General features: G+C 36.0%; 1 protein-coding gene across 2 annotated transcripts; it reads right to left on the bottom strand.

Moving 5' to 3' along the window:
* On the bottom strand, window positions 1,221-14,968 carry LOC109844241 (heat shock 70 kDa protein 17). 2 transcript variants are annotated; one of them, XM_020413207.1, is made up of 15 exons: window positions 14,112-14,968; window positions 12,255-12,311; window positions 11,953-12,128; window positions 10,194-10,353; window positions 8,941-9,186; window positions 8,687-8,823; window positions 8,217-8,556; window positions 7,919-8,080; window positions 6,801-6,875; window positions 6,500-6,600; window positions 6,351-6,420; window positions 2,551-2,607; window positions 2,329-2,390; window positions 1,969-2,041; window positions 1,221-1,750 (listed from the first exon to the last, which is right to left on the bottom strand). In XM_020413207.1, exons 1-15 carry the CDS (start codon window positions 14,859-14,861, stop codon window positions 1,535-1,537), a joined length of 2,682 nt encoding a protein of 893 aa, XP_020268796.1. In that variant the 5' UTR covers window positions 14,862-14,968; the 3' UTR covers window positions 1,221-1,534. The 2 variants fall into 2 exon arrangements, with proteins under 2 accessions (XP_020268796.1, XP_020268798.1); XM_020413209.1 differs by lacking the exons at window positions 12,255-12,311; window positions 14,112-14,968 and adding an exon at window positions 12,185-12,207.

Below are 16,801 nucleotides of genomic sequence, written 5' to 3'. Positions count from 1 at the left end.
CTCCAAGCAAACCCCAAAAGCGAAACCGCCAGCCCCAGAGAACTAGGCCTCATCGGCGCCCAGCTCTCCCTGAACAATGCGACCGGGACCAGGTCAAGAATCAAGGACATGATCAAGAACGGAAACTACAGCGCGGACACGAAGGAGACGCTGCAAATGTGCCTGGACGAGGTTTATAGCTCCCAGATCGATCTCCTTGTTGGAGCCGTAGATCAGTTCAATAGAGGGAACTATTCCGATACTTTGTCGAGGATTAGTGAGGTGAGGGGGCGTGCTTACAATTGTGGCGATTTGTTCGCTGAAGGGGGAGGGGGAGATGATCCTTTGACCAAGGACGAGAATGATTTGGATTTGATCACCACGCTCGCTTTGTTCCTCATCTCTCGTCTAAAGAGATAGGCGCTTCCATGAGTTAGTCGGAGATGTTCTCTTTTTTATTTTCCTTTCTCTTTTTCTTTCTTTTTTTTTCAGAGTCATGGAATGAAAAAAGTTAATTAATAAGATATCACTTCTATTGAGATCGATCAGTATTTCATTATTGGGTCCGCGTCGTACTTAGCTTTGTATAGACCCAACGGATGATTAATATGATTCATTTTGAATCAGAAGTTTGACTTGATGAAATTTGTATAAGATGATAATGTTGGTTATGTTAGGAAAGAATGAAGTCATCTTAAATATTATAGCAACTCCGTTTCAAATATGACAGTAAAGAGGATTCAAATCATCCTGGGATGCAAATCTGCGAATAAGACACACTGTAGCTTGGGACGCTAAATATTGGCAATCAAATGAAGAAAATTATTGAACTCAAATTGTGATTAGTCATTTATTTATTTCATAAATGATGCATGCACGAGGTATGTTCTCAACTACAGTCCATCATTTCTATCCCTTAAATCTTACTTTGAGATTCGTGCAACACATTGAGATTATTTTGGTGTGTATCAAATGTTAGCAAGAATCTCAACGTAAAATTAATGGATAAGTTGATGAACCATAGCTTCTATCCACTTAAATTCACATGAACTTTACTCGTACGTTTATCTACTTATGCTATCATACAAATAAAACATTCCAGATATAGCAAGGTTCACACAAAAATTTAAATTTTTCTTACACGCACCGAAGCCAGTACTAGAAACAAACATAATCGAAAGGGTAAATATGTTTTGCAAGGACGTAGCAGATGGAGGAATCAAAGAGGACATGCAAACGGATGACCATTAACGCAACAGCTGATGTTCACTTTATATACTTTGAAATGATTATAAGTGTACACAATAACCCCTGAATAAATAGGGGTTCATAATTAATCCACGTAAAAACAAAACGAAACTATAGTAACCTCGCCCTCTACTCTGCATTCTTCGATATTTTAAGAACTAAATGATGCATTTTAGACCAACTCAATCATCGTGACAAAATTGTTGCCTGCAAAAGCTTTAATCCTTCTAGACTACTGGGGTTAACAAGAGATGTGATGATATTTGCCTATGCCATCTGAATATTCTTGGCTTCTGCTAGAACTAAATCATAGTTCATCGTGAGGCTCGGTTTCTCGATCATTTTTGGTCAAATTTTCATCTGTAGGCTGATCTGTTTGAGTAGTGGACTCATTGGAAGAGGTCTTCGAGTTATCGTCACTATCAGGGGTGGCATTGGTGGTGTTTTCCTTCTTCTGAGGTTCTTCCTTTGGTGGTTTCTCAACCTTTGGTTTTGGTTTTGGGATTCTGTTGACACTTGAAACCTACAGCATGACAAAAACGTTTTAGTATTTCTCTCTTTTTATTTCCGGTTTTTAAAATATTAGGACATTATGATTTAGAGAACATGAAATATCTTATCTCTGTTAAAAGTTTTAAGAAAAAATAAAAAAGCTTAGGCTATAGACTTAGGGGGGTAAATTTAAAAATACGGCAGATTTCAGGGCTTTATAGTTAAAAATTCCAAAGTAGAATACATTACCTTATCTTGAAGTTTGTAGAGCTTTTCATACACTTCTGTCGATGTGAAGGCCGGCGTCTCTGAGTCGGATTTCCTGCAAAAAGAAAGAAAAGACTAAGTCCATCAGGAACATACAAAAAAGTGGCCCCGCGAGGTTCATGTGATGTGAAATAAACTAGTGTATAAACTACACAAAATATAAAAAACGACACTGCAACACGAATAACAAAACAAGGAAAGCTAATATTTGAAAGTGTAAAATGCCAGCCTACAGCATAAGAAAGACAACTTCAATTTACATTCTGAATTAATAGGTTATAGTAAATAACTTGAAGAAATATATCCAAAAAGTAGTCTTCCTAAGAGCATTAGAAAACATACCCTTTCTGTAGGGTCTCCTTTTCTTCTAGCCAACCTTTGACCTTCTCAGCCTCACTAAGAACCTGAAATTTTCAGGTTTACTTCTGGTTATGAAATCACATATCTAAAGCCAAATCAATGCTTTGATTAAATCCATCTATTAAGAATTCAATGTAACCAATTTACCTATTACCAATTCACACTACCCGATAACATGTATAACTTTAAGGCAAAAGAACATACCTCATCTATTCTATCCTCGGGAAGCCAAGGTTTGTTCGCCTCCCAATTACTTACAATCTGCAGGAGCACCCAAAAGAAAAGGATTAGTTACACTTTATTTGGGAGTTTACTAAGGGAAGGGACGGAAAGTAAATGATGGAAAGAAAAGGTAGGGAAGAAGAGTGAAAAATAAAATGTTGTTTAGGAGTTTTGTAAGTGGAACGGAAGTAAATTTATTTTACCTTGTTTGGGAGTTCTAATAAAGAAGAGGGGAGTGAAGTGAATATATATAAAATCACATAATACCCTTACATATTATTAAGATGAGGGTATATCTTAGCCATTGATTTTAATATTATAAGGGTATAATTGTCCTACCATATTGTGAAATTTTATTCAGATTTCCATTCCATCCTCTACCGCCCAATTTTTTTCCTTTTTTTTTTGGGTGGGTGGGGGGGGGGGGGGGGAAGGAACATTCCATTCTCTACCCCCAAATTGGAGGGGAGTAAAATAGAAGAAAATTTAGTCTTCCATTCCATCCTCTAACCCCTCAAAAAAAAACTTCCAAACAAGATTAAAATGAAATTTCACTTTAACTTCCATCCAACACCCACCCGAACATCCGAACACACCCTAAAGAACCAAGATTTGTATATGAGATAATAGCTAGGTGATGGCTATGCAAGCCATTTAATGACGTCATCATCAGAAAGAGTAAAAACTAGTTTCAATTGAAGAATATAACAAGGCTCTTATGAAGGATTGTATATATAAACCTAATAAGCTACCTATGCTACTTGGAAGATAAATCTTCGAACTATATAGACCAAACTAAGACAAATCGAGATTTCAGAATATAGGCCTATGCACAAATGGAGATTTCAGACTAAAATATTTTGCATGTTTCGAGTTGTTCTGATAATAATCTGCAGATTCAACAGGTGGTTGAACCTCCAATTATTGTGAGCGAAGCAGTGAGACTCCATTCCAAGGTTGACAAATAATTCTGCTTATCCATTTACATGAAATCTCATGGTCTTGATATAATGGAATTAATTTAAAATATTTTGCATGTTTCGAGTTGTTCTGATAATAATCTGCAGATTCAACAGGTGGTTGAACCTCCAATTATTGTGAGCGAAGCAGTGAGACTCCATGCCAAGGTTGACAAATAATTCTGCTTATCCATTTACATGAAATCTCATGGTCTTGATATAATGGAATTAATTTAAAATATTTTGCATGTTTCGAGTTGTTCTGATAATAATCTGCAGATTCAACAGGTGGTTGAACCTCCAATTATTGTGAGCGAAGCAGTGAGACTCCATTCCAAGGTTGACAAATAATTCTGCTTATCCATTTACATGAAATCTCATGGTCTTGATATAATGGAATTAATTTAAAATATTTTGCATGTTTCGAGTTGTTCTGATAATAATCTGCAGATTCAACAGGTGGTTGAACCTCCAATTATTGTGAGCGAAGCAGTGAGACTCCATGCCAAGGTTGACAAATAATTCTGCTTATCCATTTACATGAAATCTCATGGTCTTGATATAATGGAATTAATTTAAAATATTTTGCATGTTTCGAGTTGTTCTGATAATAATCTGCAGATTCAACAGGTGGTTGAACCTCCAATTATTGTGAGCGAAGCAGTGAGACTCCATGCCAAGGTTGACAAATAATTCTGCTTATCCATTTACATGAAATCTCATGGTCTTGATATAATGGAATTAATTTAAAATATTTTGCATGTTTCGAGTTGTTCTGATAATAATCTGCAGATTCAACAGGTGGTTGAACCTCCAATTATTGTGAGCGAAGCAGTGAGACTCCATGCCAAGGTTGACAAATAATTCTGCTTATCCATTTACATGAAATCTCATGGTCTTGATATAATGGAATTAATTTATCTTAGTATAGTTAATATATCAGGGTTGATCCCGTTCCACTAAGGCACTCAGTGATGGAGCGACATAGTGTTCAGCAGTGTCACAGAACGCAACTCAGCTCCCTACATTATAGATTATAGATATTTCTAGTTACTTGTATTCACTACTCAGGACCCCATTAGGATTAGAGTAGGACACCAGTAAGGAGGATAAAATTGTAAAATAGTCTATGTAGATTCTAAATAAAATTGTGGATCTGCCACTGACAGTACTCACATATATAGAAGTTTCTTGACAAAAAAAGATTGCAGTTCTCCATACACAATGAGAAGCATATCAATTTAAAAAGAATCTTCAGTTACATTACAAATTTGAAAAAACTACTTAATTAAGCTTTTTGTTGACATGTTAAAATGGTTGGTTAGTTTGAGCAATTGAGCAACAAAATAATTGTGAAAGAACCTACCACTTGAATATTATGCTCATGGTTCTCACTGATCAATCAAACTTTCAAGGTTTAGCATTCCTTATTACACCTCATATATCAACAACTTCAATATGGTACTATAAGGTAGATTTTGTACTATTCTTCTTAAATTATTTGGGCTAATTGGATAATTTGTCATTGTATTTATCTCCTAATTGGACTTCCATACCTATGTTTTAATTGCTTGGATGACCAACGTGTAATGAAATACTAATTGGATTATTAGTCACTTCTAACGCCTATAATCAATTTAAAATGCATGTTTGTATTTATTTTAATACAACTTAATATATTTTCAAGAACAAACTGTCAAACCCAATACAGGTTGCCCGACAAGTCACAAAATTTCATTTCCGTAAGTAATCATATGTAAATGATCAAGATGTTTTTATGTCATGCCCCCAAAATCTGTTATGTCAATTGACGAAAAGCATTAAAATTAAAAGTGACAAGCAATTTAATTAGTATTTAATTACATGATTGGTCATCCAAGCAATGGGTGTAGCAGAAATGAGAATGTCGCGATGGTCTTGTGGATATACATTAAAATATATGATAAGAAATGAGTGCATCCGTAGTAAATTAGAGGGTGCTCCTATTGAGGATAAAATGAGAGAGAATATATTAAGATGGTTTGGTCATGTACAACGGAGACCCCTTAGTGCACCGATTAGGAAAAACGATAATATTAGAGTTAATGGGGCCAGGAGATCTAGATGTAGACCTAGAATGACTTGGTTAGAAGCAATTAAGAAGGATATAATTAGGACTAACTTAACGGAGGAGAAGACCCATAACAGATGGAATGGAAAAATAGGATTTATGTAGCCGACCCTGAACATTTGGGATAAAGGTTTGGTGGTGGTGGTTGTTGTGTGATCAGCCATCAAAGCAATTAATATATAGGTATAAATAAAATATAGACATGAAGGTCCAATTAGGAGATAAATGCAGCGAGCAACAATCCAGTTAACCCCAATTATTCCAGCCACAATAGTTGGAGCCTAAATACGTTATTAACATGTTATCTAGATGTCCCAAACTAATTGTAATTCATATACAAAAAATAGCACAAGCCTCGTGGATTCAGCACTAAAGTTAATATGAAAGGGTCTAGCAACTTGAATACTATCTTCATGGTCTGATCAATTGATCGAACTTTCAAGGTTTGGCATTTATTTAGTCTCATACGTCACCATTTAAATAAAATACATCTTGCAGATTTCCTGCTATCCTTTCTGGAAGTGATGTCTGTAATACATGTTCATGATCATTAAGTTTTATGCTAATCAAACATAAGTATCCAACATGAATCTGTTGTGTCATAGTAGAGCCCAGACAACAATTATTTATATGGGTACCTAATTTTCCTAACTATATGTAAGTCCATGTATATAGAAATAGTACATGCCGCATGATTTCCATAGGATACGTACCTTTTGAAGCTCACCAATGTACAATCGAGCTTGTTCGCTGGCAACCGGACGAACAGTTAACTCTTTCAATCTGCAGAAAGTATAAAACAGATCAAACTACGTGCCATGTCATGTCTAACATCACTGACACTAAAAAAATGAAGGGTAACCTGAAAAATATTGGGTCGCCGATTGCTTTCAGAGAATCCAGGCGTTCTTTGAATTCACTTGCTGCAGCATCTTCGCCATCAGTATACAACCATTCTTGCACCTGTACAAACGAATCATGGATATCATAAAACTTGTACTAATTGCCATGTGTCAATAACTTTTAGAATAGTCCATTTCATGACAAGTGAACCTTAAAATACATTTTATCGAAAGCAGACATTCCCTAATAACCTGCAATTTTCATTTTTATTTTGCTTGCACGTTTATACAAAATTCAGTTCACTGTTTATAAAAGCTTACCTCAGAAAGTTTATCTGCAAAGGATTGGCGCTCTTTTTCTGTTGAGACTTTCACAATTTCTTCATCATCTTCAAGCTGACAAAAACATATTGAATAACAAGGAAATAAATCATAACTTGAAAGTCAAAACCTAATTTTCTAAAACAAGGAAAGTAAAATGGTGATATTTATATATATTTAGAAAAAATTCCTTTTTTACATTGATCACTTAGTAGAAACTCAAACTTCTGAATGCAGAGCAAGAGTTAGAATCAAGACGCACATACAATAAAAGAAAACTTTGCTGGAGAATTTTGAAGAAAGAGTTTGAACAGTGCATCTCCCCAGATAGAGTAGAACGAATTTCAATTTTGAACATCAAGAAGATCATAATATGTAAATCAATGTGTACTATAAATTATCGATTGATCTACGATAGACAACTAAAATCATATAATAACTTATTGCCAGGTAAAAGTATGTGTTAACTCTGAACCTAAGTTGCATGGATACATGTACTGGTAGTGGTACGGGTGCGGGTACGAGACACGGCAAAAATATAAATTGTAGGGTATGAGGACACGGCTACATACATACACACACAAACACAAAAAAACACACACACAAACATATAGAATTAATAATGTACATGAGATCATTTTTTTCGCTTCATGTGCCATTAGAATTAAAATTCCGATCAAATTTATAAGTTTCTTTTATCATATTGATTATCATAAATTGGAAACTACTCACTTTTTTTACTAGACATCCAAACGACCCTTTAACTATATAGTTTTGAACTTGGGTATGGACTAAAACAAACCCGACCCCTATCCAACTAGTTTCAAGAAACGGATGTTAAGTGTAAGTTATACATCCAAGAAGTGTTTGACAAGTGTTTTAAATTAACAGATATATCGTATAATGAGTACATGCTATAATAAATGCATGCATATATTCAAGAAGTGTCCATGAAGTTTGGGTACGGAAAAGTGTTGGGTACGTGTCCGGTAGGGTACGGATTCCTTATAGAAGTACGTGGGTAACATAGCTCTGAACTGTTTTATGTCTATAGAGGACGAAATATTACAGTCATCATATATAATCAACTCAATTACATGTTAAAGATAATTGCAAACCTTTTCTCTTGTAGAATAAATGTATGCTTCTAGATTATTTTTTAGCTCTGCAGTTCTCCTTCTTTCAGCATCTTTCTTGTCAAGTGCTTCCAGTCTAGTTTTAGCTTCGGAAAAGGAATCTTTCGAAAGAATAGTACCAGGGCCTGATGTTTTGTCTGCTATCTACACCATAATAAATAAATAAATAACAACAATGGTGATTAATTAGCCACATCACACGCAATTAATTTATATCGGTTGGCCACTTTAACTGACAGAGTACTAACATTCCATATGAATCTTATGTTTCAAGTTATACCTTCAGTGGAACCCTAAAGGTTCTCTTCTTCAATATCTTTTCTGTAGCGACATCAACACTATCTTGCCCCTCGTGATTTGAATTGGTGGAATTATCTGTCTCACTCTCAACATTTAAGCTTTCTTGTTTGTTCTGTGAGTTGTTTTCAGGGTTTGCTTCACTAGAGACATTAAGAATGTTAGTAATGTTACTCTCTAAAGTCTTGTTTTTCTTGGGAACTTCAATCCATTCAGTTATCTCAATCACTGCTTCAGCTCGATCAAAAGAAATGATTCCGCTTCTACTAAGAGAAAAATGCAAATTTGCTTTGATGGGGGCGGAGAGATTACGAGTTGCATACCTAAAAAAGAACACAGAAAAGCAGCATAAACATCTTACGCTGGATATCTTAACCAAGACAAAAATTATATCTAAGCACTATCCTCTTCACATATATAAACATTAGAAATATCAATTGAACATTATCTTACTTCTCATTGGCTTCTGTCAGACCAGATACTGAAAACTGTGCAAAGTTATTAGAAGGAAATCCTGGTGGCAATTCATTTGCACTGTCATAACTGAGTGTAACTTCAAAATCCTTGGTATGCTTGATAGACCTAAACAACTGAAAGTAAATAGTAGAATTAGTCAATTAGGTAAGCAAAAAACTATATGCCCACAAGTTAATCTAAACTAGAAACGTCTGGAGAACCCAAAGCAATGTTTACAAAAAGATACTGACCTTAATGGGCATTTTCTTCATCCGCGGTACAAGTAAAGTTTCTGTACTCTCATCTTTCACAAGATCTGTGCCATTTAGTTCAAGCACAAAGCCATAAGAAGAACCATCAATCATTCCCAGCTTACGGTTTAACTTAATTCCGTCACTTAAATTAGCAGCATGCAATGAAGAACCAAGAACAATTGCTTCGTCAGCATCAAGATGCTTGCCTAAATCTTTTCTTCCGAGAAATTCCTGAAGCTTAGCCTGCAAGAAGTTACAAAAGAATGAGCAATGTGGCAACAGAGCTGATAAAATACAACCCTATCAACCTTTTATTTGAACTGCCTGATGTATCTGTCTTCCATTCAAGAGCATATTAATCATAACTACAAACTACCAGACATGAAAATATTATGCACGAAGTCTTTAAACTCAAATACCAACATACCAAAGTCACCTTGAACATAACATGAATCTAAAAATTTGCAAGATGGCAGGACTAAAAATATATTACGTGATCAGGTGATCTATATAGATACAAATATACTGTCATTTGCATAGTTAAATCTCTTGATGCATCAGAAATAAAATAACTAAGTCAATTAATGTTCACTCAAATTTGATTACTACACGGTTCATATAAGCTTAAAACAATAATAAAATACAGTAAATGAGATAAACATATGATGGTATCAAAATAAAACATCCAAAGCTCCTAGTGAAGATCCTAAGTTTTCTGAGATTTGTTCTTAAGTCAAAACTACAGGCCCTAGTCCATCTAGAGTCCTAGCAAACAGAGCTTAAATACTTAAAACATGCCTTAATCAAATGATATTTTATGAGTTTTCAATTTGAATGACAAGGCTTTAACTGTCAGCTACCAACCCTTACATTCTCATGGACCAAGAACTGTTTCTTTATAATTTGACACACAAGAGTTCTAGAAATACTAATCTGCAGAAAAAAAACAAAATTCATAGATAGATATATACAGGAACACACCAAAAAAATTTTGAAATGTTTCTTTCAGAAAACAAGGTAAACAAGAGCAATTGAGACATTTAAACTTCAGTGAACATGCAATCCACAATACATGATAGTGCCTCCAAGAAAGTATTGCCACAGTAGTGGAAGAGATCTAGTTTGATGAGTTGCAAAACGACAAAGCTAAAGCAATGTAATAATGTAAATCAAAACATTATTGCACATCTTGCAATACTAAAACGAGAAAGACAGATATATAGTCCAAAGAATTGCAAAATCAGTGTAACCTGTAATTTTGGCACACGAGTTGCTCCACCAATCAGCTCAACTGCATAAAGATCATCAACCCCCAAGCCAGAGTGCTTGAGTAATTCCTTAAGAGGAACAAGGGCTTGTTCCCACAAATCCCCACAAAGTTCTTCAAATTTCTCACGAGTTATTGAGCTCCTGGCAGACAAAAATGGATAGGAAACACAATCAGAACCGAATTGGTATAAACAAAATATGCCACAAATTTACCTCAAAAAATAACAAGCTTGGAAATTCAAGAGAAAATATAATATAAGGAGGATGCAGAGAAAATATAATACAAGGAGGATGCAGACTGCAGTAACACAACATAGACACCATGCTTCACGAACCCCAGTCAACTAAGTTTTTGAGGGGATCTTCTGATCTTGTCTAGTTTCTAAAAGTCAGAAATAAATTTTAAAATTGCATTTAAGAAAAAGGGCAAATAGTTAATCCAGAATTCCAAGAATTGACTAACTTCCACATAAAAAACATTTTCTAGTTCCTAGATTGCATATAATGATGCAACCTAGTAATTCGCATAGCTACTTCTGGAAGAAAGGAAACACCAGCTACTTCTGGAAGAAAGGAAACACCAAGCAAAAGTTTTGAACATCAAACAGGACAGTAAGCATGGAGGCCAAATTGTCCTCGCTCAGACCAAAGAAAAAAAAACAAAAAAATGTTGTGGGAAGTAAAACCAGGAGCAAACCGGCACTTAAAGATTCAGCTTTCAGGGCTGGAAGCTTCTTCAGAAGATAAAAGCAATAAAATATAGCCAAAAAATAAAACAGAAAGTAGAAACATGAAGTTCTCATTACTAATTTAAAAATTGACATAAGAAATACATGTACGACCAAGAATCTGAAGCACATTCAACACAACCAGGCGTTTGGTTCGACATCAAACACTGCCAGACATGCAAAACCAAATAAACCACAAACACATGCATACACACATGCATGTTATCCCCAACAATTAGGACCTCTCTGATCAAAAAAATGATCTCTCCAAATTATCATTTGAAAAATATATTGCAACAATGTGATAAAGAAAAGATATTCTGGTAGCTTTTAAGCAGTGTTTTAAATATCGGCCGCCATGTCCGACATGGCGGCCGATATGACGGTTTTATACTCTAGCCGTCACGATATCCTTCATTTCAATGCGTATTGCGTTTCTGAGGTCATGTCGGGGACATGTCGGAAAATATCGGGTATGTCGGGCGCCATTGCGGCCAAGAAATATCGGCCAAATTTCAGAAAAAGCGGTTTTAAGCTTATTGGGTCAAGTTTGAAAAACCCGACTCGGAAATCAGGTGTCTACAATTGGTTAGTGATCTTAACATCAATAAGTTATGTACTTTTTCATATGTTTAGACAATATAATTATCATGTATGTGAAGATTCTATTTATGATATTATATCAACCTATCCGATATGGCAATCCGATATTTTTTTTCATGCCCCCGATATATCCCCGATTTCCGCTATCCGACATGAATTTTGGCCAACCGACAGGAACCCGACATCCGACATTTAAAACATTGCTTTTAAGTGTTAAGTGTCTCAAGGTGAGAGGATACAAAGCAGAAAAAAACATGCCAAAAATGCGCATTAGAAGAGTTTGGGTATCGAAGTTACTAAGTGAATCAGCATAATACAGAGCAACCTTGAAACTAATTTCGTATAAACCATAAATAAATAAAATTAACTTCTAAGTATAATATCTGAAGGTAATCAACATTCTTCCTACCTGAAATCAATATCGTCATACAGCGATTCAACTGAAATTGGTGCTGCTGTGTTTGCGCTTAAGATTTCTTTGGTTCGTTTAACTTGTTTCTTCAATTTAGCCATCGCCTTCGGAGACTTCCTTACATCAACACCATTTCCCAATTTTTTATTAAATTCATCAGCAAAATATTCCACCAAAGATCAACACCATTTCCCAATTTTTTATTAAATTCATCAGCAAAATATTCCACCAAAGTGGATTCCATCTTCTGACCTCCAAGTTCAGTATTTTTTATTAAATTCATCAGCAAAATATTCCACCAAAGTGGATTCCATCTTCTGACCTCCAAGTTCAGTATTCCATCTAACATCTTTAACCTGTCAGAATTCAACTTGTTATTAGGTACCAAATTTGCTAAGGACCAAACTTTGAGTTACTAACATTAATCAAGACCTTAAAGGAAAAGTAGAGAGAATTTTACTGTACATCAGTAGGAAAAATTGACCACACAAATCATCAAGGGAAAATCTTGAGAAAGGCACAAAAATACAGCATATAAATATGTACAACATGTCAATAATGCTCCTAAATATAAGCTTCCGCTGGACAAATGATTAGGATGATTCTTGGCAGCCTTTGATAGATGATAAGTAAATGACAAAAGAAATAGAACACAATGAAACAAAAATATGAACTTTCTCTTCTGTTATATTTAAATAAATTTCTTGACCACAATCATCTATGTGTTTTTTTCCAACAATCAGTTCAAGGCTAAACCAAACAATACTAAGACTACAAATTCAAATACAAGTATTGTTTAGCCTGCAGAACTCTTTGCTAAGTGTGTCAGACCACATGGCTAGTTCCAACCAGTCAGTGCCAGCTCTACATGAGTTCCACCAGTCTAGCTACCCACTACTAATCACCCAAGTTTTTACTATATGTCACCATCTAGTTTTGTTGCTTTAATATAATTAAATTGCACATTAGTTTGATTCCTCAAATCTTCCAAATTCACATAAAAATTTGTGATCTAACACCGTGTTTTATTTTTGTCCTCTTACATAATCATGACTTATAAGTTACAACCAGTTATTGATAGGTCAAAAAAGTTATCTAAAGCCTTGACACAGCTTTTTTCACTAAATTCCAATCCCATGAAAAACTAATTCGAACTTGATTCTTTGTATGTGATATCTCTCAACCATAATATATAATTCATACCTTTTTCCCCCTTTCACGCCCATTTGAGAATCTTGAGATAACAATCACATATTATATAGTTTACGTATATTATCTCCTTGTCCTCAAGGGCTCTGTTTGGTTAAGTATAAAGTATCAACATAGTATATTCCTCCATCCAAATTCAGTGATTTGCCCAAGATGCTAGAGAGTAGAGGCTACCTAAGACCTAACGAAAGGCACATGACAGGTAAGAACCTGATACAATGCCATGTATGGTAGGCAAGTTTCTTTTATCAGATGCAAATATATTCCATAGTCGGTCAATCCTAATTTATTCCCACATGAAACCAGCATAAAAGGATACTCAATCTGTGCCTTCCAATTGATATCCCATGAGACATATCTCATCATTATGGTTGTAGTTATTCACGACCTTTCTCTTTTTCTACCAGATCCAGTCAACTCTGGAACACAACGGATAAATTGATAGAGCTCCAAAAGAAAGGTTGAGTGAATTTTACAATCAGTAGTCCATTGGATGACAACTGAGTATTTGAAAGTATTCATTACAGTTCAGCCAATCATTCACGGATTAAAAGAATGATAGATTAAATAACTTCCAGAAACCTTTGGATCTATGATGTTGATCTCATTTATCACCTATGCATCCTTGCCATAAACAAATGACAAAAGTGCTCACTTTCTAGCGTTAGCTTTTGATAAGGCCTCTTAATGACCAAATAGTTGTTTAATTAGCTCTTCAAAGTTCAACTATCTTATCAAATATGACTATATCTTCAGATATCTTCTATAGCACTGCTAACTGCTACTTATATAACACTAAGTATTCGCACAAATAATTAACAGACATATACGTTTGAACTGCATTAGATGTTTCTAATGACATTTGCAAGCTGGAATTTTCTCTATTAAAATAGAAAGTGAGCCATTCGCATATAAACACTAATCATATAACAAAGGCAAAGACTCACCTGAAACTGATTCACTGAAACCGTCTTCCCAAACTCCTTAGCATTATAAGCTGAGAAATACACCAAAGCCGCATAAGTACTGCTCGATCCCATATCATAAAAAATCACATGCCTCGACTGGTTCGAGAAATCTTTATCAATCCCATACTGCAATGCGGCACCCGAATGCTCATTAATCAATGCCAGAACATTAATCCCCGCCAGCTGCGCCGCCTGCATCAACCCCTTCCTCTCCCCTTGCCCAAAAAAGGGCGGGACCGAAATAACACAATCCTTAACCGGAACCCTGGCGTGCATCTCCGCTAGGTTCGATCCGTAGCTCAAAATCATTGCAACCAGCTCCTCAACCGAGTAGATTGTGACGCCGTCATCGATCTTGATCCCGGCCGCGCCTCTCGAATCCTCGACCAGATCGAAAGGGAGGTACAAAGATTCGATCTTTTCGCGTACGTAGGCGTAGGGTTTTCCGATCATGTCACGGAGAGAGGAATAGACCTTGTTAGGGTACCGGGCGGTGAGTCCGGCGGCCTCCTCGGCGACTAAGCGGTCGCCGGAGTTGAAGGCGACTAGGGCGGGGGACTTGCGCTTCGACATCTCGTTGATTGCAACCGCGATCGGGGATTGTCCGGGCTTGAGGTTGACGACGGCGACCTTTAGCCATTCCGATCCGAGATCGATGCTTGAGACCGCGGAATCGGTGGGGATCGCGATCAGAGAGAGGATCGAGATGAGGAGAATGAAAGACCTCATGATTATTGCATTAGCGAGCTCGAATTAGGGCTCGGGTTAGGGTTTTTGGAGGTTAGATCTCGATGGAGAGCTCGAGAATTGGGAGGGAAACCGAGGGGTTTATTTCTAGTTATTACTTTCGGGAGAAAAATCGAGCGACTACATGTAATGAGGTAATTGAGCCAATAACGTAGTGACGCGTGGAGTTATGTACACGTGGCTATTTATAGTTTGTCTCGTGCGTTGTGAGAGCGGGGATAAGGGTACGTTTGTAATTTCAAGTTCAATTGGGTTTCGTTGGAAGGAAATCCAACCCGACTGAAGAGTTACTCTGATTTTAGTGCCTCACAATTACAGTATTTGGTTATTTAGTCCTCCAAATCATTAGAGGCTCCCAACATCTAGGTTTGATGTATTAGTAATTAGTCGAATAGGAGTCCTATTAGAACCTTGCACCCATGGGCGTGTTTTGCGTACAAGAAACATTGAAATGTCCAAACTGACCCTTATTTTGCACAATACATGTATCAAAACCTCTTGCATAGACTTCTACTTGTGTATCTAACCGTCTAGATCCATCAATAAAGATTTAAGTCTAGACCGTTACACATCCTATCAGAACCGATCGCATGCGGTGACCGGTTTTGAGCCATCAAATGGGGGGTAAAGTTCCAATTTTGCCTCCCGCAGAATACAACTTTGAACCGGCTCAGAATCGGTGATCGCATGCGACCGGTTCTGAGAGAAAGTGTGCTCAGTATAGACTAAACATGGATGAAAATTACCGTTTTACTCAAAAAAAAAAACCCCCAATGATCAGGAAGTGAGATATGAGGGAACTAGGAAAGTTTAGGCTACGTGATAAAATGATATAAATTCTACACCAATTATTTTTCAACCCAAAATTAAATTTGCATTAAGATACATTTACCAACTGCAAACACATGAAAATGTAAAAAATTGAACACATCATCAAACACTGAGTTCACAATGAATCCTTCGGCCAATGGCGGGTTCGATCTCTTATATGATGCAAAAGAAGTTGTCTATCTCTATCACGTTGCATTATCTTGAGGTAATTTTCTTGTATCATTGTTTTCAAACACAAACTTGAATTGTTTTTATTTTTTATTTTTTATTTTTTTTTGGGCCATGGATCTAGTTGAAGTATTTGAGCAGGTATTTAATTTTTCACATGAATTATTTTACCTTTCTTAGCTTTTTCAGTGTGTAGAGTTTTTTTTTAATATAATTTATTTACAAGACAATGAGCTATAACTTGAGTTTTAATTATTTGATGAATTCTAATTATTGTAAAACACTATCAAATTTTTCTTGGCTGATCTTAGTTGTATTGTCGTTCTTGTTGGGTTGCAGCTAGAATTATAATTTATAAGGATCGTTTTGGTATTACATACCCCGGAGTCTACTTTATTTATTTATTTATTTTAATTTTGATACCTTAAAACTTCTTTCCCCTCAAAAGAATTTTACAAAATTAAACGAGATTTGACTTTGATACCAGAAAGTTGTTTTGCCACCGCAAACGTCAACGAAATTTGACTCGGACTCCCTAAACTTCAACTCAGGCCTTTCGGGTATGTTTTTGACGAAAACAACTTGTTGGGCTGTGGGCCGTGATCTGGTCCAACCCATTATAGGTGTAAGTCCACCCAATGGTGAAGGCCTGATTCAAAAGGAATATTATAATGGTGGCTACTTCAATTGATGCGGCCAATCAATTGCGCCACACCCACTTGTGTGAGTTGTAGTGGGAAAAGTATTAAGTTGATTTCTTTATATGCATGTGAAATGCATCACCCTGTAATTACTTTTATTGCGACTTATTCAGTTGTCCGATTATAATGATTCAGATGATGTATTCTTTCGAAAGACAACCTAATCAAGAATACGATGCCAGTTTCTCTATGGTTGTTTAGGATTTTTATGCCCTAGAGGTA

This window comes from Asparagus officinalis, chromosome 6 (genome assembly GCF_001876935.1).
Source record: "Asparagus officinalis chromosome 6, Aspof.V1, whole genome shotgun sequence".
NCBI classification, from domain to species: domain Eukaryota; kingdom Viridiplantae; phylum Streptophyta; class Magnoliopsida; order Asparagales; family Asparagaceae; genus Asparagus; species Asparagus officinalis.
This window is presented reverse-complemented; position numbering and strand designations above follow the sequence as displayed.

Coding starts and splice junctions, on each gene's coding strand:
- LOC109844241 (XM_020413207.1), bottom strand. CDS start 14,861: ATGAGGTCTTTCATTCTCCTCATCTCGATCCTCTCTCTGATCGCGATC. Junction 8,824..8,940: donor TGAAGAAAATGCCCATTAAG/GTCAGTATCTTT, acceptor ATTTACTTTCAG/TTGTTTAGGTCTATCAAGCA. Junction 2,608..6,350: donor ACATTGGTGAGCTTCAAAAG/GTACGTATCCTA, acceptor GTGCTCCTGCAG/ATTGTAAGTAATTGGGAGGC.